Raw genomic sequence first — 22,771 nt, 5'->3', positions numbered from 1 at the left:
GAGATTCTCACTATAAAAACTGTCAAAGAATATTTTCTGAGTTTTCCATATCAGATAAACACAGTGAAGTACAGTACAAGTAGAATAATAAAACTGTTTTGCTTTGTTTTGTTTTTTTCATCTAAGGACATTTTCACTTTAACAGAAGTGGGGGGCTTACTGGCAAAAATTCCCTCCTTTTTCACCTACGAATTATGGCTGGGCCTTTCTTCACTCCCTGGAGTTGTAGGAGGGGATTGGTAGCTCTATGGGGAAAGAGATGCTTCTTGGAAAAGCCTGTATCTCCACTTCCATTGTGGAGAAAAAGCAGTACTCCCACTGGAAGCAGATATATTAATGTGGGCCCGTTTCCATTTCACTCCTTGTTGCAAGCAGCTATAGGAAGGACCAGTCTTACATCTGGTCTACACTAGCACTTTTGTTGATACAACTTTTGTCGCTCAGGGATGTGAAAAAACACATCCCTGCCCAATGTAAGTTACACCAATGGAAGCGCAGGTGTGGACAGCACTATATCGGCAGGAAACATTCTCCCACAGACATAGCAACCCATGCTCATTGGGGGTGGTTTAATTATGCCAACGGAAGAGCTTTCTCCTGTCAGCATAGAGCAGCTACACAGGAGACCTTACAGCAGCACAGCTGTATCGGTACAGCTGTGCTGCTGTAAGGTCTCTAGTGTACACATAGCCTAAGTCCAGTTTTACAGCTTTATTACTCTTTATTAGCTACCATCTATTTATTAATGTATGGTCAGAAGCCAGGTACTATTGCATTCCTCTGCTCATGGGATAATAGTAATTTTTTTTACTCTTTTTTGTTCACCCTGAACAAACAAGGAAATGATAATTCACTTGAAATGTAACACTTGACACCTATGTCAAGGGTGACAATAGCTGCATTTCAAGAGGAGTACCATGAGACAACCTAGATTGAGGGAACTAAGAGCTTGTCTGCATGCATTTTCAGGGGGTTTTCTATCTAGTTTAGTTAACTTAGTGCAGAAGGCTCTGTGAACACTCACAGATTGCATGGCTTATGTCGATTGCATGGAAACCAGTTCCTAATTGACTTAAACCAACGTAAAATAAGTCTAGTCTAAACCAGAATATGTATCCACACAGCCTTTTGCACTGTCATAAGGCAGCCCTGCCTGGAGCGGTCTCCTATAGCACAGCAGGCTCGCCTGCCTCGGTTTCTCTCCTTTACAGTCCCATGAAATAATCCACAGTCTTTCCAAGTATAAATATGGCCCTTGTGGGGTTAATTTATTCATAGGGGCTGACTCCATGAGTGCTCCAGGGCTGGAGCACCCACAGGGGGAAAAATGGTGGGTGCTGAGCACCCACCAGCAGCTCCCCCACAGTACATCCCACCCGCCAGTGGGCCCTGCAGATCAGCGCCTGCCCCTCCCTCCCTCCCCATGCCTCCTGCCCACCACAAACAGTGGTTTCCCAGTGTGCAGGAGACTGGGGAGGAGCGAGGATGCGGCACGCTCAGGGGCAGAACTGGACGGGAAGAGGTCAGGTGGGGGTGGAGTGGGGGCGGGAAGAGGCAGAGTGTGGGTGGGGCATTGGGGGAAGGGGTAGAGTGAGGCGCTCTCGCATGGGGCTGAGAGGTCTAGCAACTCCCACCACTTTGGAAAGTCAGTGCCTGTGAATTTATTACAAAAGTTCCATACACATAAATCAGAAGAAGAGTCCCACAACCATAATCTAGATTTCCTCCAGCATAGTCCAACAGTACATACAACATACAGTCTCAGCATCTCTGTCTCAGCCAGAGGGGTTTTCCCCAGCCAGTAAGCCAGGTACTTTGAATGTCAACCTCCCTGGAATGCAACCACTGGAGTGCAACCTCGTTTTTCCTAGTGGCAAACCCCATAGCTTCTCTGCTGGGAGCATTCTAACCACTGGAGCATCTCTCACTCTCCTTGGCCTCTCACAGTTTGGGTCCAGCTGGCTGGCTCTTTAGATGTCAGGGGTAAGCCCCTTCACTGTTCTCCTGCCTTCAGCCCTCTCTGGCCCTTGGCTCTGGTTCTCCAGCTTAGAACCAGCAGGCAATTCTCCTCTGATGCCCCTTCAGCCCTGCTCTGGCTTTGGGATGCCAGCCAGCAAACCCCTCCTGCTGTTCTCCTGAACTTGAGCCTTCTCCCAGGTCCCAAACATACGGTCTCCTATACAATTCCTCCCTCTTCCCAAGGAGGACCTGCAGCAAGCTTTCCCCTCTCCACAACTTCTCCGCAAAGACCTATGTCAGTTTCCTGACTGATTCTCTCCAAGACACTCTGACCTTTTATGTCCCCCAGGTGCTGCCCCACCCTCTTAGTTAGCCAAATGGGGCATCTGCTCTGGCACCGAGGTGGTGGTCCTATTGCTTGTACTGGGGCCAACCATCCTGTGACAAACTGTATTAACAACATTGGTTTAAAAGCCAATTTAAATTAAACCAATCTAACTTTCTTTTGTAGACAAGCCCCCATTAATCAGTTTTAATTCAGACCTTTAGCTGTTTGGATGTATGTTTACGTGGACAAATATTTTAGATTAAGAGTGTCTTATTTTGATTTAATTTAAATAGTTAAAATCAACTTAAATCCAAATGGGCCACATTTAAGCTGAAATAAGAATGTCTACACACAGACTTGCAGAAGAATAACTAAAGCTGTGAATTAAAACCAGTTTTCACCTTCTCTGTATGCAGCAATACACTAATTTACATTGTCAGTTTTTAAATGGTTTCGTTAAATGGATGCAAACCCCTGTGTAGATATCTTTATTTTAGTTTAAGAATGGTTTCGTTTGGTTTATCTTAAATCAAACTGAATATAAGCAAGTATATCAAATCTACGTAATCCTAGTTGAAACCAAAATATAAGCATTCACAATGTTTTTTGCACCTGTTAAACTAAATTGGCTTAAAATCATATTTTAGGGCTGGTCTATACTTAGAATTTATCCAAACCCCTGAGTGCCGTAACTATGGCGACCTAATGCCTGATATAGACACAGCTAGGTCTACAAAAGAATGCTATTTCAACCTAGCTACCATCACTTGGGGAGATGGAGTTCCTACAGTGATTGAACAATTCCTTCCACTGACACATTCTGTGTCTACTCTATGCATTTACAGCGACATAAGCCAGGTCTACACTACAGACCTATGGCTGTGCAACTATGTCACTCAGGGGTGTGAAAAATCTACACTCCTGAGCAATGTAGTTAGACCAATCTAACCACCCCATGTAGACAGCACTATATCAACAGGAGAGCCTCTCCCATCGATATAGCTTCTGCCTCCCTGGGAGGTGGATTAACTATGCCAATGGGAAAAGCTCTCCCATCGGTGTAGGAGCGTCTTCACTTAAGCACTACAGTAGGACAACTGCATTGGTGCAGCTGTGCCAATGCAGTCTTTTAAGTGTAGCCCTGCCCATAGCTACAGCCCCCTGGCTATGCTTCAACAGTGCTAGTAGTATAGGAATAGCTTTAAATTAAACCAGTGCAACTTTCTTGTGTAGACAATAGCCTTTTTAGTTACTTCAGTTCCAGTTTGTGTGTAGACAGTTTGTCTACATAAGAGCGTTGCACTGGGCTAACTTAAATTGGTTTAAAATTTAAAATTGGTGCAAAATCCTTTATGGACACTCTTATTTTCATTTAAAAGTGGCTTATTTCAGTTTATCTGAACTGGTAAAGAATCTGTTTAAGCTAAATTGATATATACCAGTCATCTCAGCCCTAAATCAGAGTGTTCACACAAGGCATTTTATCTGTTTAATTACATTGGTTTAAAAACAAACCTTTAGTTAAATGGTTGCAAGTTTATGTGTGGACATGGCCTAAGAAAAGTCAAAATTCATTGTAATGCAAAGAAGTAATTCAGGACTTTTAGTCCACTTCACTATGGCTTTGTCTACACTTAAAAAAAAAATCTATAACCATATTTTATCAACAGTTGTCAGTGATGCAGGAGCACTAATGTAGCTCTACTATAGTGAGGTTGCTTTGTACAGGATCAAGACAGAGTTCTTTCTCTCTGTGTCATTAAAACTTCTGAGTCCTGTTAACACTAGCACTTACACCAGTGAAGCTGCACTATTGCTGGTATAAGAGTACAATTTTTTCTAGTGCAGATGTACCCTGTAGGTGGAATTTTGCTCTATCCAAATTAAACATAAGTGGGTTCCACTGTACATCAAACGTAGACGAAGTGGCCAAGATTTTGAAAAGTGGTTGATCCGGGGTGCCTCCATTTTAGAATTTGAGAAACCTTTTCAGAAAGTGCAAAGCCTCCACTTCTGAACATCAGGCTACTTTTAGTGTCTCAAATGAGTATTCAGCAACTGAAGCACCCAAAATCACTTGTCGCTTTTAAAAATCTTGGCCATGGTTTTTAAAAAGCAAGTATACACTGTACATTATAATTTGGGGACATATATTTCCACTTTGCCAGCTTCCTGAACAGACTGTAATATTAGTGTGAAATGGATGAAGTTATTAACTACTCTTTAGTGTCTATTCAGCAACAGCCAATGGTACGTCCTGTAAGAACAGATTAAGGGTATATCTACATAGCACTTTCATCGTTAAAACTTTTGTTGTTTGGGGGTGTGAAACAAACACACCCCCCCGAATGACAAAAGTTTTACCAACGAAAAGAGCCAGTATGGACAGCTCTTCATCTCTGGGACAGCATCTCCCACTGATGAAATTGCTGCCCCTCATTGGGGATGGTTTTATTTTCTCACTGGGAGAGCTCTCTCCTGGTGACAAAGAGTGGCTCCACAGTGCACCTTACAACAGCACAGCTGCAGCGGCACAGCTGTGCTGTTATAAGGTGTGCAATGTAGACGTCGCATTAATCTTACAGGTTTTAGTCTCCAATAATAGAGGAAACTTAGATAAATGAGTTATTTTTAAAATGGAAATAAAAATAGTAATTGGCATTACATGGGAAGAAGTTGCAATATAAAATGGCTAAGGCTATGATTTTGTCATGGATATGTTTAGTAAAAGTCATGGACAAGTCACGGGCAATAAACAAAAAGTCATGGAAGCACCCTGCTGCACCCTCCCGCTCACCGCCTCCACAGTGGCTGGGAGCTGCAGTGGCTGGGAGGGCTGGGAGAGGTCCCCCACTACCCTGCAGAGCTGGGAGCTGTTGGGGGGGAGGCTCTGCCAGGGGTGGAGTCTGGGGAGCTCCGGGGGCCTCCGGCCACTGAGCAGCTCTGGAGTCCTTCTGCCGCCCACGGATGCTGGGCTGCTGTGGGGTTCCTAATATCACGGAGGTCGCTGGAAGTCACGGATTCTGTGACTTCTGCAACCTCTGTGACATAATCTAAGCTTTAAATATGGTGCACTAACTATTATAAACGTTACTTTCAAAATCTGAGTATTCCCTACTGAAAAAGTCACTTATTAAAAATATGGGCCATGGCTGAAAAATAATGAAATGTTTATTGTTATCTGTAATATGCAAGCCATCAAACCTGAACATAAAAAAATGTGTACTATAAAGAATAATTTAAAACAAAGTACAATACTCAGACCCTTATTTAAAATATCAATATTTTTCCATTTGCAGCTAAAGAAGAACATAAGACAGAAGAGAGCTCTTTGGAAAATGCACAAAAAAGGTAAATTCTCCAGTCCTTTCAAACAGATAATTGACCAAAATGAAATATGTTATTGATCCTAGGAATTCAACAGAAATTAAATAGGAAAGGCAACTATAGTTCAAAACAGTACTCAGTGTCATACTTTCTTATGTCATGTTGCGGAATAGGATGTGAAATAAGTGATTTGAACCAAATAATCTACTGAATATGCAGTTTTAATTTTTTTTTTCATCGGTGAGTTGAATCTTGGTCTCTCAGAATAATTTAATAAATAATTCACTGCTTTATTCAGTGAAAATGTATTGAGGTGCCATTTTACTCATTCATCATCTAGATTGCAAAATAGACCATACTAGAAGCTTGTGAAATTTAAAAATTTTTAATGTAAGAGCATTTATCTATGTCATATTTTGGTAAGGGGAGGCAGGCATAGGGAGGAAAAGTCAGTGAAGTTGATAGTTTCAAAATAGATTACAGATTGTATTATTTGTTAAGTTTTGTTCATGTGAAGCTTCTACCTTTCATGTTGCTGTATGCTAGCTATACAGCTACTTGTAAATGAGCTGAATGAGGCAAATTTTAGTAGCTTTGTGGTGAAGACATTGTCTGGCTCTTGTACATGAAAAATGTTAGATTTATTCTTATCTGTAAAAACTACAGTTTTGGCTTGTCATGTTCTTTGAGGGGATTTTGCAATATTCAAATAAGATTCAATAAGCTCTAACTTGTTTAGGAGAATAGAGTTTACACAGGATAAAATATTTACTTTTCTTCAGACGTTTTGAAGGGCACACATAAAAAACCCAAGTAATACACAACATCAGACATGACATCTCTAATCTGGAAAAAGTACCGTAGATACTCGTTCATAAGCCAAATTTTTTGGTAAAAAAGTGAAGCATCAAAGAGCGGGGGTTGGCTTATCAATGGGTCTACACCAAAAGTTGACAATTTTAAGCTTTATTGAATTATTGAATTGAATATCTAATACATTGTCATTATAGATCAGGGGTCGGCAAACTTTGGCTCCCGGCCCATCAGGGTAAGCTACTGGTGGGCCAGGACGTTTTGTTTATCTGGAGCGTTCGCAGGCACAGAGCCCCGCAGTTCCCACTGGCCACAATTCACCGTTCCCAGCCAATGGGAGCTGCAGGAAGTGGCAGCCAGCACGTCCCTCAGCCCACACCTCTTCCCGCAGCTCCCATTGGCTGGGAATGGCAACCCGCAGCCACTGGGACACTCCAGGTAAACAAAATGTCCCGACGTGCCAACGGTTTACCCTGACGGTCTGGGAGCCAAAGTTTGCCAACCCCTGAAATATAGGGTCGACTTATGAAAGGGTCCTACAGTTTTTGCCATTTTTACCTATCCATCTTGGGGGGTCGGCTTATAAACGAACGGGATAATGAACGAGTATATACAATATTAGCCAAAAATTGTATGTGCAAGACCATTATTACAAACAAACAGCAAAGCACAAGTATATTGCAATGCTTCTTGTCTCACTCCCAAGCCTAGAATTATCTCTTTGGGAAAGTGCAGCCAGATCTTCAATGTCTAAATGAGGTTAGGAGCTTGTCTTAACATATCATCTGAAAAGACAAATGTAGATCTGTCAGCCTAAATTTTGTCCTGATGAGAAATAGCATATTCATCTTTATTGTGGCCTCCGTGTGTGTGCATTGTTTTATATGCTCATCTTGCAGGCTTGAGATGTATAGTTGATATGCAGTATTGGAAAATGTAGCATTTGAAAATGCTTTCATCTAAATCTGTTCAAAGTTACTGTGTTTCTTTTTCTTTTTCTCTCATGACTAACTGAAATTTTACACACAAGAATTTTCTGTTTTCCTTCTTAGAATGCAGTCAAATCTACTTCTGGTGTTTATATTCGCTAGCAAATCATTCGCTGTTAAAATTGTTGTATCTGGGTAGCTCTAAAATAAAAGCCTTGCTGCTCTGAGTTAAAAATGATGGATGGGTATTGACTAAAGTATTCCCATCTGTAGCTGTTAATTATTATTTTCAATATCCTGATATTAAGAGTGGAGATTGAAGATGATTTAAATTAGCAAAGAGATAGTAATTCCCCATTACCAATAGTGCTTGAAAAAGAAAACAGGTCCAGATACTCAGCTTGCGTGAATGAGCATAGCTCTGATGAAGACGATGGAGATATGTCAGTACACCCCAGCTAAAGGTCTGGCTCAGGGTCTTTAAAATTTCAAAGTATAAAATTAAGATAATAAATTTTATACAGTCTAATTTTATTTGTACTGATTTATTGCTAGTTATATATGACACGGCAGAGTCCTGGGTGTTTAAGTTGTTTACCTGTAATATATTTTATCACAAATTACTGTTATGGATTTTCAACCTTAATTCCATTTTAACAGTTTCTTGTTTCAGAATTTCTTTGCATTTTTTTAACCTATTCAAAATGTCATACATGAACAGTAAACAAAGAAAATCCTACCATGTGATATTTGTAATGATTTGAATCTATGCAATATCAGCCTTAAATCATTTCAAAAATCATTTTAACTATTAGGGTGAGATTTCCAGTTACATTCTAGCTGCTTTGCACCATTCTGCTGCAGAGCAAAGCAGCTAGAGGTACTGATAAATTGGCCCTTACTTTGCAATTGGCTGATTGGTTTTAGTTATCTGGGAAACAGGTTTTTTTTTTATTATTATTTTAAAAATCTGTAGGAAAATGTGCCAAGTAATCCTCCAGGATATGAAAGGATGTAGTTGAAAGGATCTGTTATTCACTTTTAATGGGTAATAGTTATTTATAAAAGCCTGGAGGCAGACTGGGCAGCAGAAGGCACAAGGTAGGTGAGAGCAGGGCTCTGTAGGAGGGAGGTTGCTAGAGGATGAAATTGGGAAGAAGGGAAGGAGGGGGAATTCAGTGGAAATGTTGAGGGTGGTGGTGGGTGGATAGGCCGGTAATTTACTTTGTGGCCTGAGGTAGGGAACTGTCTTAGTCAAGGCCGGCTCCAGGTTTTTTGCTGCCGAAGCAAAAAAAAAAAAGGGGGGGGGAGCCAGAGTGCCACCCCTTGAAAAGTGCCGCCCCAAGCACACGCTTGGAACGCTGGTGCTTAGAGCCGGCCCTGGTGTTAGTGCAACTGGTGCTATATGAAGGTGGAACCTTAGAAGGAATTGTCTCCTTCCTATAACAGTTCCTCTTTTGCTCCTGCCTCAGCTCCCCTAGCAGGAGATGCACAGTTAGGGCAAACAAATTTCTTAACTCTGCCCTGTAGTGATACCATGTTATCAACTTTTAATTCTATTAAGGCATTTTAGAATCTTAGATTATGTTAGATTATTAGATTATGTTAAACTGATTTTTAAAGATGCATCAGCTATTTGTTTTTCTGTTTCCCCTCACTCCCACCCTCCCCCATAATTCTGATGATTTGAAGATATAAATTATTAACCTTAAATCATTTTCTAGTTTTTAACTCTTGTTCATATTCACCACTGTGCTCTTGCTACTCAATGCCCCTCTGGAGAAGCACAAAGTATACTGACCGCTTCAATTGAATTTCCAGTTGCTTTATTTTGCAAAGCAGCTACAGTATTAGCTCTGGCTTTGCTGTAATTTTGAGGAAGATACTCTGTATTCTTCATACATAGCAAAGTGTTTAAAGCCCTGCTTTAAGTGCAAAACTCAACCTTAACCATCGAATTTCCATATAAACATACGGGGCTAGATACACATGGGGCTAGATACACAAAAAATTTAGGTGTGGCAACACTCAGCATCACCATGCCTAATTCTCAAAGCCTGGATTAGGCCTCTAGGCTCCCTATACAGTGAATAGAGGGAGTAAGGTGCATCAGAATGAGATTGACAAAATCCAGCATGCTAGGCAGCTCTTCACCTAAACTAGCCAATGGGAGATGCCAAGACAAGGAGGGAGTGCTAAGCCCCATCCTTCTTTTGGAGATAAACATCTACATCCAAGCTTCAGGGAGGCCCTTGGGATTCTCAGTTGTAAACCCTCTATTGGAGTTAGGTACCTATGCTGTTACTGCAAGAAATCCTGAGGTTGGGGAAGGCTGTTTAGTGTATGCCCACCTATAGGGGCCCAAACCAGTAAATGTGTCAAGAGTTTGTCTCCCAGATCGGACCCTGGAAGTGAGTTAGACAGAGAAATGCCTGTCTTTCCCCAGTTTGTAAATCACTCTGGCACATGTGTGTCTGGACACCTGGTGTGGAGTTGTATGTCATGCTCATCGACAGAAACATAGGTGCCCAGGGAACTTTTAATACAAACATATAGGCGCTTTGTGAGTTTAGGCACCTACAGGATTTGGTGGCAGCTGAATGAGGGATTTGTGAATTCCAGTGGGACCTGATTCTGGGATTTAGGTGTCTAAAGTGTCAGTTAGACACCTAAATCCTTTTGTGAATCTATCCCATAATGTGGATCTATGTAAATGAATCCGCTAATACGGGATGAGATATCTGCCCAAATATGAGTTGAAGGCCATTTGTTGAACTTAAATTTTATTGTTTGTAGACCATGTACAATTTTTAAAAAAACCTTTTGTTTTCAAGAGTTTAGCTTCCTGTATTCAAGAATTAAGAACCATTGATAGATGTTAACAAGCACATTACTTCCCTTTCCCCAAATGTAGTTGGAGTTTCAAGAAAAGTGAATTCTCTTGAAAGATTTTCTTATGTTGCCTTTACTGTTAAGCCATGACATTGTTTTTAATCATTATCAGCAAAACTACCCTGACAGATATTTTTAATTTGGAAAGAAAACTGATTCAACCTTAACAAAAGCAAAAAGAATTTGTATATTCTATTATTTCAGGTTGGACATCTCATAACCATGATCATGGAATCAATTACCTGTTTATCTATGAAATGTGATACAATAATGGTTCAAATGCATATTGCACAATAACTTAAAATACCACAAAACTGTTCAACATGAAAAGAGTTTTTTAGAAATACTCAGATACACTGCAAAAATGCTTTAGCTGTAATATAGAATAGTAAAGTATTACAACACTGGCAATAAAACTAGCCTATTATTACTGCTTTTATCAGCTTACTAGCCCCCTGGGAAGGTATGAATCACTTTCATTGTGTTATCTCTTTGCAAACTAGCTATTGGCACTGACTGTGGCATTTGTGCTGCTGCACTGAGCTCCATCACTACCTGAAAGTCTCTAAACTAGAGATCATGTGACACTCGATTTCCTTTTTGCTGATAATTATTTATGGTTTGGCATACAACTCTCCTGTTGGCCTTTAATCAGAAAAATAACACCAAAATAGCTCTCCTTTCAGCTTTGCAGAATAAAAATGTTAGTTAATAAGTTTATCTTGAAATTCAGGTAAAAAAATTATGATTATTAAAAATGAGTGCCTTTGCTTTCCATACATGACATACGTCAATGGTGTCTTATTCACACACACAAAAATTATCCTCCTAGGAGAAAAAAGTAGGTGTTGGAAGGTTAGTTACACTTGGCATGAATTGCTGCTATGGTTTCCAAAGTTAAGGGGAAGTTATGGTAATTATCAGCCTTGGCTACTGAGTCAGGAACCAGCCCTCAGGGAAACTAAGCTTCCCCAATGGGTTTTACGTGTTGACAGTTTTTTTTCCCCTGTAGCTTTGAAGAAACAGTGGGATTCTTTGGGATAAAGCCAAAGTCTGGTGAGAAGGAGATCACACCAAACTACGTTTTCACTGTGTGGTATGAGTTCTGCAGCGACTTCAAGACCATTTGGAAACGAGAGAATAAAAACATTTCCAAAGAAAGGTAAGGTTCTAATAAAGTCATTAATACTATTTCAGATGTCTGGGAAACTGTTCCTTCTCAACCGAACAAATTATACTCCCATATTTCACAGGCGTCATTGTTTTCTTTCAGATCAAATGGGCATCAAGGAAAGATTATTCCCTCAGGGTACGCAGGAAAATTCACCAAAGGCATGCTGTCCCCACACAAAGATAAACACATTTAATCTGATAAATTACACTTTCTTAACCCCTTCCAATTACTAGCTAGTAAAATGAAAGGGGAGCTATGCTAATTTGTAACAGATTGCTTCTCTGTGTATTTTCATGTTGAACTAGTCTAAATGAGGCGATATTGCTGTCGCAGACAGTAGAGACAAATAAAAGTGAATGCTTTTCCAGTTAATATACTGCACTTGCATCAAAGGGAAGCCCCTGAGATTCGGGCCACACTTAGCACAGTGTTGAAGCCCCACATTGAATTTACAGCACCATTTCTGGCTGTTGGTATCCTGCTGAGGACATCAAACTGCATGCCGCTAGATCTCACCACAGTCTCCTGATTTTATTAGTTTGAGTAAAAAAATAAAATAAAATAGAAACCCCACAGCTCTGAGCCTGATTTAAAAAAAAAGAGAGAGGCTGAATCCTTTTTTAAAAAGAGAGGAAAAAATCTGTTGTATGCAAATACTGCACGGTGACCACATATTTTTGCATTGAAAAAGTACTGAATGGGTTGTAGTACATTCAGACTTCAGAAAAAATGTATAGCTCATTTTCAGTGCAAAATATAAATCTGGGTGCATATTCCAAATTCATCTCAGTAAAATAAGAAAACATACTTCTGGAGAACATATTGGTGAGCAATGCACTGGTGCTTAGGTTGTTCATTTTGCTCTAAATCACAGTGAATTGTTGGATTGACTAGCTGGTATTGAACAGGTAAAAGCCAACTTTTAAAGACATGCCAGAAAAATCATAAATTCCCAAATATATTTAAGCCCTATGAATATTCTTCAAATCTGGTGTTAATTATCGATAATACAGTTTTTAAAAACTTAAATAGCATAGCATTCTGGATCATTCATTTAACAGCATAAAAAATCAATTAAAATGTTTACATCATGTAACATTTACAAGGGTATCTTTTATATTTTCTTGTGGCTGATTTGACAGGTTATACATCTGAAACTATATAAAATCAATTGGCATTTAGCAGACTTCCATAGACTTCCACAATACAATAGCTGGATGTGTTTTCTGTTGAATCATGTCCTTTTATTATCATTCCATTGCTAGTCACGGGGAATATAAATTAATGTACAAAAAAAAAAGATCGAGGCCACACATCCTTTCCTTTTTAATTTATATAGTACCAGGATTCTGACTGCATACCAATGGCCCCTTCAAAGAAACTGGTTTAGATACCCATGTAAAGACATAAACATTGCATTAGACATCTTAACAGAACTTCTCAACTATCTTTAATATATTATTCAAGCTATTTTTGTTTATAAGTAAAACTATCCACCATCATTTTCCCTGTTTCATTGCTAAGATACTGTCAAAATGTTAGCGCATTGTCATTCTGTTTACAAATAAAAAGGTAGTATAGATGTCTGATCCATTCTGCTAATGGGTCTGATGTGATATTTATTCCTGTTCATGAATATAAAGCAGTAGCCAGTAGAATACAAAGCATCAGGTTTTAAATTTGTACACACTTAAAATTTGCATTGATAATATTTTTTAGTTTGTTTCAAATTATTTTATTAGAATATCATTAACCTTGAAAAGGTTTGTTTGGGGTTTTTTTTTTTTAATTTAAAACCTGGGTGATTCATCAAGACAATGTGCTGCTGAAATGAAGAGCCTCATGAAATAACTAAATTAGAATGATGGAAAAACTGTTTTCATCATCTTGTAAAGTCATGACCCTTTAAAGGTTCTGTTTTACAAAGTGTGAGGCTGACACTTCACCAACCGCTGTCCAGGAATAAAAGGTTGAAAGACATTTAAGTAGCAATCACTGTACATTGTGAAGTAGACTTTTTTAGTTTTGTTTTTACTGCAACGGTAGACTTTAATAACCTTAGTATGATAGGAATGGACAGCTGTCTTCTGTAGCTGGGTAAAGCTAATTAATTCGATGCACGATTTGTTTTGCATTTCTACATGTTTATAATTAAAATGTTAAAAAGAGACATATTTATCAGTTACAAATTCTTCTTGTGTCTAGGGAGGAAATATTGTAGAAGCAGAATAACTAGCTTTAGTCAATATTTGAAAACTTGGGTGTCAACAATTCGACACTTAAATATTTATTTAGGCACCTAAATAACTGACACCTAAACAATCTTTGGAGGTAAATTCAAAGTGAGGTGCAGATGTTTGGCTTATCCTTTCTCAAAATTAGTCCAGTTATGTAGGTGCGTAAATGTGGATTTCATTGTCTAGCTTTTGGAACCCAAATGTGAAGACTTTGCCCTGAGTTTTTTTCTGTCACCATCTAAAAATGTGATTGATTATAATTAGTTTAAAAATAAAAAAGTGCAGTTTAGGATTCCAATATGAGAAATCTTACACTACTAGACTAAATATTTTTGGGTTATTAAAAGGGCAGCTAAAGATTTCTAAAAGTACAGAAAAAGAGGTTAATAGTACCCTTAACTAAATGATAGACTCAGCTGCAAGATCTTGTTTTGTCTAAAAACTACTTGACCTCTAAATGTAACAAAACTGTAGAAATATAATCAAATTTCTATCCAACATTTTTAGTAGCAGAAACACTTTAACCATGCTGCCCTACACTTAACTGACCATGAAAATAAGTTAGGTGATTGAAAAATATAGTTGAATTATTGTCTCTTTCCTGGACACAATCTGCACATCATTTAGGAATCCAAAACAGAGTTATAGATGTAAATATTAAAATTACCTGTGTATAATAAATAAATGACTGCAGAGATATATGTAGAATTTTTTCAAAATAAATTCCCTGTTTAGGGGTACTTTCCCTTTCAGACATACCATTTCCTCCAGTGTAAGTGTGTAACTATAATACATTAAAATCTGCTTTGAAGCCCATAGTCACAGAGACGAACCATTTTGGATTAATTCCTAAGAAAAGCAGATAGCTCTGAATGTGACAATTCGGGTAGCTAGTAATAAGTAGGGAAGGGCCTTAAGTCAGAAAGGGAGGAGGAGGAGGAAGGCTTTGAGTTCCAGGCAGACTCCAGTCAATTTCTGTCTCTGCTGGAAGATGCTGTTGACTTTCAATGTGCACCTAAATCTTCCAGCCAACTTTGGTGTTATGTTTACCAAGTATAGAGTGATTTGCTTTGACTGCGTGACTGATCATGCCTATGATAACACACTCCTTGCTTGTAATATTATGTGATCCATAGGAGAAAGACTGTAAATAGAAAAAGATCTTATTGGTGCAAAAACTCTTACAGTATGTAATTAATAGTTTTTAATATTTTTAGTATTCAACCTAAAACATGATACTCATTTGTGTATAATTAACTTATTGTGATTTTCAGAAATAACTGCCAGAGTAGAAGTGTTAAATCTTCTCATTCTCACTACTACAATGAGTGTGGATGGGAGAAAGCATCTTTGCATTGTCTGTGGGAGGTTGGTCTGAGAGCAGAGTGGTGATTTTGTGTTTTGGAGGTGCAGTCTTGATTTTTAGGAATTTGTTCCAGGTGTATTGCTTGACCCCGTACTTGCTGATATCTCTTAACAAGAGAAAGGTGGTGACCTCGTTTGGCTAGGTTTAAAAGCCAGTCATCAGCAAACATAGGAACAGCAAAAGAGAAGCTAACAGCTGAATTTCTGTGGAAATCTGTAGGTAGAAGTTAGGGGGAGGATTTTTTTTTCTTGTCTTTTTTTCTAGGAGTAGGGATTAGGAAGAGAAAACAACAGTGAATATTGAGGTAGCACTAAAAGTGACCTGAGGAGAAGAGGAGACAAAGAAGGAAGTCAGCTGCAGAATGTACATCATCCTTTAATGGGTATCTGATGGAAGCTACTTACGGATGAAATGTCACCTGATAGAACTTGTGGGCAAGAAGACCACATGTTAGAGATGCAGCAGATAATGGAATTCAGACAGAGATTTGCAGGTGTAATGCAAGAGAGGAGAGAGAAGGTGGTATAGGCAACTCAAGGCTTGCAAACAAAAGGACCTGGAGAGCAGATTGCCAGAAGGGGAGGGTGATCCATGGAAGAATGTGACCATGAGGACATGGCAGAGGAGAAGAGATTGTCTTGTGGTGGTAAAATTGAGATGAGTAATAGGTTTGTGGCACTGGGAAATGAGGAGAAGAAAGAGGCAGAAGATGGAGTGGTGAGGAAGAAAAGAAGGGAAGCCAGTCGTTGCAGAAGAGAGGAAGAGACAATGAAGATAGCCAGGACTAGAGCCCAAAGGAAAATGAGGATGATACACAGGGGACTGTGAAAAAGAACATAAAACAGATTCACACCAACAGCAGCAAGAGACAAGTCTGTGTGATTCAGACTCCACACTAGGAAGAATTGACAGGCTTGTCACCAGACCAGATCCAGAGAACAGAAGGGTGTTCTGCCAGGACCAACCATGTGAGATGTTGAAATGAGGCTGGAAAGGATCCTGATGGGAGTGGGGGAAAATCAACTGATTGTGCTCCATGTCAGGATGAATGATGCTGCTAAATTCCTACTGGAATGGATTAAGGATGACTGCCGTAGGCAAGGTAAGTGGAAGCTCAGGCAGTCTTCAGCAGAATACTTCCAGTCTCTAGAGAAGGAGGCAAAGGTGTGACAAAATATTGAAGATCAACAGATGCTCTCAAGGATTGGTGCTATGAGGAAGGCTTTGGGATTATTTACTATTGGGAGGCATTCACAGAAGTACTCCTCTTGAGTACCTGGGGTATTAACCTCCTGGGATCAAGGCTGACACAACTGATAAAAAGGGCTTTTAACTAGGAGATATGGGGAGATGGTTCTGAGAGACTCGTGAAATCTCCAAACCTGGCTTCAATACACAGGAGGAGGAAAATCAGCTAAATGAAGATACAGTAAGGGACAATGGAACACTCCCAGAAGATAAGAGTATAGACAGCAAAGAGAAAGAAACTACAAGTATTGATTGGACTAGTAATCAGATAGGTGCTACAATTAGTGAAAGAACCATACCTACGCTGACTGGAAAACTGGGTGGGGTCTAAGGGAAACAACTGAAATGCTTGTACACAAATGCTAGGAGTCTGGGTAATAAATTGGAGAAAGTGGAACTACTGGTGTGGGTGATTCAAACTGGGTATTAGAGGGATTACAGAAACATGATGGAATAGCACTCATGAGTGGAATACAGGTACATACTGTTTAAGAGAGATAGGAATAAAGGTAATGGTGTTGGGATAGCACTGTATGTACATCAATGATGTGGTAAAGGAGAAAGACATGGTGGTATGGACAAAACAGAATATACTTGAGTCAAAATCACTTTAAGGAAGGATTGTAAAAGAAGTTCTATTAGGATAGCATTAGGTGTCTGCTACAGACCCAGGATTGGACTCAGATATGGATACAGATCTCTTAATATATAGAGAGAAATACTGCTTAAAGTTGTGCCCAAATGGGAGACTTTAACTTCTGGATGTAGATTGGAGAATAATTGCTACTGATGCTGGTAGGCCCAGTTATTCCTGGATATGGTAAATGACAGTTTTCTTCATCAAATTGTCACTGAACCAAACAGAGGCAATGTAACTTTAGGATTGGTTTTGATAAGTAGTGAGGACATCACAGCAGAGCTGGCCGTAGGAAATAACCTTGGATCGAGTGATCATGAGTTGATTCAGATAATCAAAACCAGGTCAGCTTTTATTTTTTGTTTCAAAAGGGTAGACTGTAGGAAATTAAGGAAATTATTTAAAAGCTCCAGGATTTAAATGTGGAGGAGGCCTGGGATTTCTTTAAATCAACTATACAAAAACTGAAATTTGCATTCCAAGCAAGGGGGGAAAACTTGTCAGGAAAGGCTCCAGACCTAGCTGGATGAATAACCACCTCAAAAAATAATTAGGAGTAAGCAAAGAGCCTATAGGTAATTCAAAAAGAGATTGATCAGCAAAGAACATTACACCTTGGAATTAGAAGATGTAAGGTTAAAGTGAGCATTCCTAAAAGTCAGGCTGAATTAGCTCTTGCCAAGGAAATTAAAATAAATAATAAGCGGTTTTTTAGTTATATAGATAAAAAGAGAATAAGGAAGACTGAGGTTGGCCACTATGCAGTGTGGATGGAGAGGAGATTAAAAACCATCTAGGTATGGCTCAAAAACTGAAAGAATATTTGGCATCTTTTTTCAGTAAGGATAGTAATATTAAACATGGACATGAAAGCAGGAGAGCTGATGGAAATGAGTGTACAGAAGTGGAAACTACCACATCTGAGATGGAAGAAAAACTCCAAGAACTTAATGTGCTTAGATCATGGAAACCAGATAATTTCCATCCTAGAATATTGGAAGAACTGGCACATGAGATTGTTAGTCCAGTAACAAGGATTTTTAATAAATCTATCTATTCCAGGTTAATACCATACAACTCGAGGATAGTTACTGTATCTATACTTTTTAAAAATAAGTTTTAAAATAAATTTTAAAAAAAGGGATCCAGGAAATTACAAGTCTGACCTCAGTTGTATGCAAGACTTTTGAACAAATTGTGAGGAATAATTAAATTAATGGAGAAAAGGGAATCTAGTGCCACATGGATTTACCAAAGGTAGATTGTGCCAGGCTAACTTGATTTCCTTCTTTGAGAAAATAGCTGATTTTTTTTTTTTTTTTTTTTAGAGAGGGGAAAGGCAGTAGAGCTAGTATACTTGGACTTCAGTAAAGAATTTGACACACTACCACATGGGAAATTATTAGTCAATTTGGAGAAGATGGGGATTAATACAAGAATTGTAAGGTGAATAAGGAACTGGCTAAATGGGAGAAGACAACAGGTTGTGCAGAAAGGTAAACTGTCAGACTGGAAGGATGTTACTAGGGGCATTCCTGAAGAATCAGTCTTGGGACCAATCTTATTACATATTTTTACTAATGACGGTTGGCACAAAAAGCAGGAGTGTGCTAATGAAATTTGCTGATGATCCAAAGTTGAGATGCAGTGTTAATGCAGAGGAGGATTGGAATATTATACAAGAAGATCTGGAAGCCCTTGAAGACTGGAGTAACAGAAATGGGATGAAATTCATGATGCAGCTGCTAAAAAGGCATATGTGATCCCAGGATGAATCTGGCAAAGCATTTCCAGAAGAGAGAGATTGTTAATACCATTGTATCAGACACTGGTAAGACCTCATTTGGAATATTGTGTACAATTCTGATCAACCATGTCCAGGGAAGATTAAATTAAACTGAAACAGGTGTACAGAAGAGTTATTAGGATGATCAGGGAAATGGGGAATGAATGATCTATTTTATGAGAGGAGACTGAAATAGCTTGGCTTTGTGGGAGGGTATATAAACACCACATTGGGATAGAAGGGGTTGCCCCACTGCACCTGTGGAGCCTGCTCCAGCTGGAGGAGGAATTTAAAAGACAGCCAGACAGCTCAGAAACAGGGAGTCCAAACAGGACAGTAGATAAGATAGGGAAATGGACTGCTCCTGAGTGAAGGTACAGCTGGAATCCTTGCTGCAGGTAAGGGGCGGTCCGCAAGCAACAGCTACCCTGGATCCTGGAGGAGGGATAGTTCGTCCTTCAGGATTAAAAAACCCTTTGCACTGTCTTTTCTTGGATTGTTTGTGAGACTGTGACCATACCCTGGACTGGGAAAATAAGTGGTAGGATGGGCCCTGGGAGGAAAACTTATCAAGCACCCAGGAGTGCTCCATTGCTGCCACTTGTTGGAACCCTGGGTCGAAGCCTGGTAGAGGGGAGAGTCCAGGCTTCCCCTATAAGCCAACCACGAGGGTGGCATAACTCCTGACCTTGAGTTAAGGAGAGTGAAGACATTGTAAGCCCTAAAGTAAGGGGGCTTTGAGGGTCTGGAGTTGGGCTGGACATTCCTTTTTGCAGGACGTTGGACTTCTATATTTTGTTGAACTCTCTGACGCAGGAAAGTGGTGGACTTCAACAATGAACTGGCTAGAGGGCCAAGTTACTATCTACCAAAAGAGGGACTGCCCACCATGCCAGAGTGACCACTGGTAGAGGATGCTAGAGACAGGGGAGAGTTGTAATCCAGAGACCTAACCGCTAAATGGTACCACCAGTAAGCCCAATCCCATCACAGGCTCAGCCTAGCAAAATGAAGGCTGCGAGGCGATATGATTGCTCTCAATAAATACATCAGGGGTAAACACCAGGAAAGGTAAAGAGCTATTCAAACTAAAGAACAATGTTGGCATGCACAAGAACAAATGGGTATAAACTCAGGCTGAAAATTAGTAAATTTCTAATCCTCAGAGGAGTTAGGTTCTGGAACAGCCTCCCAATAGTTGTGGGGGGAAAACAATTAGTTTCAAGAGAGAGCTGGAAAAATATATGTGTGGGATTGTATGTCAGGGTTGTTTATGATGGTGCAGGGCAGGGCAGCCCTGGTTGTCCCTTCTGGCTTATGTCTTGCATTCGTAAAGCTCATGCATCAGGGCTTCAGCCAGTCACCTGCGACAGTCAGAAAGGGATTTCGCCCTCCGCCCCCTCCATCCCCCCGCAAAAACCCTTATTCTGATTTCTTTTTTTTTTTCTTCTTTTTTTGTCTCCTTCCTCTGAAGCATCAGAGATGATCACAGCTGGAAATGGGACAATGGACAGGGTGGGCGGTGCTCTGAGGTAGCACCAAGCATTCTTTCTTCCATGCTTGGCTGGCTCATTCTTGCTCACATGCTCAGGGTCTAACTGAATGCCATATGTGGGAGTGGGAAGGAATTATCAGGGTTTTTTGCCACCTTCTGCACCGTGAAAGTCCGGGTCACTTGCTGGGAGTATCTGGATATATCTCATTTAATTGTTGCCCTGCCGTTGCAGGAGGCCTTGATCCCTGGTGCATCTCAGTCCCTTTTATTCTCTGGCTCTGGCGTATAATAATTTAGTCTTCTGTGGGCTGTAATACTTTGGTCTAATTTTGGTTCTTGAATTAGTGTGCAGGGGCTGGGGGACGTTGGCCACCTGAGATACACTGGAGGTCAGACTGGATGATTTGGTGGTCCCTTCTGGCTTTAAACTGTCCAATTCTATGACCAGTTATGTTTTTCAGTTTCACTAAAAACACTAGTCCTTGTCCTAGCTGAGCATTAGCAAGTTATCTTCCTGGAGTTTCACCCATGAAACAAGCACAATGGTAGTGTACATGTTTTATTTTTTAAAATATTATCTTACTACAAAAAGATTGCAAGTAAAATCCTTTACATGTTTCTCAAAAGTCAATTTTTTTAAAACAATGAAATTTAATATGATGATGGGGATCTTACTTCTATATGAGCCAAAAGCATTTAACATTTTAACTGACTATACAAACTATTTCTCCCAGACATCCTATCTAATCTGTGACACCCACACAGCACCAGTCGAATGGAACAGGGAAGTTGCTAATTAGCACCGAGCTGTACTACATATTCATTTAGAACAAGAGCCAGATGAGACTTCAGTGAGAATTTAAGTAGGCTGAAGTTGATTATTCAAGTTGTAATTTTCCCGGGAAGCATACCAAGTGTAACACCAGACAAAAAAGGCCCTGGGATTCTTGTATTCAGGGCCAAGTGATCAGGACATCAGGTTTACATCTCATCCAAAGAATCCCAAAGCTAGATTCTGCTTAGCTTGTGAGAATTATTGGAATGACAGTGCAAGGTGATATGGCTTTAAGCTGTATGGTGTTAACAGTTATTACAGGTTTGTAAAAAATGAATGATATCTTATGATACTTTTATATTATCATGGTGTTCAGAATAAACTGTGGATATCTTATTTATCAGCTTCTGATGGGAAAATAGTTAATATTATTTTCAATATTATGTGCAGTTTGTAGGCAAGTCATTTCAATGTCACTCACCATGTGTTCATCCCACCGATAGCGCAATCAGACTTTGATCCTTGATTACTGAAATACTGCTGTTGTTAATAATCTGATTGGCATTTCATTAGACCTTCCACATAGTCAGTGTATTAACGACAGCATAACACATTGTCTCATGAATGCCACATATAGTTTCGCAATATTACTGGAATCTGGCCTCCTTACAGTTTTTAGAAGACTGTTCATTGCAAATCACATTTAAACTAAATATTACTATTTCCTCATGAGTCTTGAGGGCTCTTCCTTATTGGGTTGAACAGTACGAACAACAGTGTCACTGCCATATGTTCTACTGTAAAAAAGGAAGTGTTAGTGACCCTCTTCTCATTACTGGGGTAACCTTCTCCCTTCCCAGCTTTTCTTCAACTTCCTCCCCCCACCCCATATAAGCTTCAGAGAGATACTTTCTCTTACTTCTGATCTCTTCCATGTTGTTCATACATTATCCAAAACAATGGATGGCAATCAGGGTGAGGTTCCACTTGTTGCTGTCTTTGTGACTGTGGTGATTATTGTTTGTATTATGGTAGAACCCATTATGCTAGGCACAACACTGATACACACATGATGGTCTCTGCCCCAAATATCTTACCTAAGTATATGATGGGAGGCAACAAGTGGAGACAAAAAATGGGATTTCGCTTAGTGTAATAAGCAGCAGCTGAGATACACTAGTAGTTAACCATTATCAAGTGTTTTAGAGGCATCACAACCTAAGTGAGTTTTAAGGAGAGATTTGAAAGATGATAATTAGATTGCTTTGGCGATTTTTTTCAAGGCATTCCTCCCAGACATAAGGGGCAGCCTAGAAAACAGGTGAAGATGCTTGTGGAAAAATTTGACCAAAGGACATTAAAGGCTGGCATCATTCGCAGAGTGAAGTCGGAGTTTGACTGCTCTATATACTTCCCTTCTCTCTCAAAGCTGTATATGGTAGTTTGTGCATAAGTGAAGGGGGAAAAGGGAGCCAAATGGAGGGATGCAAAGAATGTTGTGATGTGGTCAAAATGATGAGTTTTGCATTTTTGCAGCAGCATTTTGAATGGATTTAAGGACATCAAAATGGCATTTGTTAAGACCAGAAAGGAGGCAGTTGCCATTGTCAAGATATAAGCTAATGAGGGCTTGTACCAGAGTTTTAGCAGGATGAACAGAGAAGATGGATCTTAGAGATGTTTTTCAGGAAGAGCTGTCAAAGTAGATATGGTTTAGGCAGAGGGACAAGAGAAAGAGGATACACAGATTACAGGCCTTAGTGGCAGGGAAGATAGTGTTGGTGTCCACAGAGTATGAGAAAATG

General features: G+C 39.7%; 1 protein-coding gene across 4 annotated transcripts in view; it reads left to right on the top strand.

Annotated features, from left to right (window-relative positions):
* FMN1 (formin 1) overlaps positions 1–22,771 on the top strand; it is a 369,260-nt gene that overhangs the window by 329,512 nt on the left and 16,977 nt on the right. For all 4 annotated transcript variants that reach the window (XM_034769715.1, XM_034769716.1, XM_034769719.1 and 1 more), the window contains 2 exons: positions 5,587–5,638; positions 11,261–11,410. In XM_034769715.1, coding sequence (XP_034625606.1) covers positions 5,587–5,638; positions 11,261–11,410 — 202 coding nt within the window. The remainder of the gene's footprint in view (positions 1–5,586; positions 5,639–11,260; positions 11,411–22,771) is intronic.

This window comes from Trachemys scripta, chromosome 4, assembly GCF_013100865.1.
Source record: "Trachemys scripta elegans isolate TJP31775 chromosome 4, CAS_Tse_1.0, whole genome shotgun sequence".
Lineage (NCBI taxonomy): Eukaryota > Metazoa > Chordata > Testudines > Emydidae > Trachemys > Trachemys scripta.
Note: the sequence above shows the minus strand (reverse complement) of the source record. Positions and strands in the feature narration are given on the sequence as shown.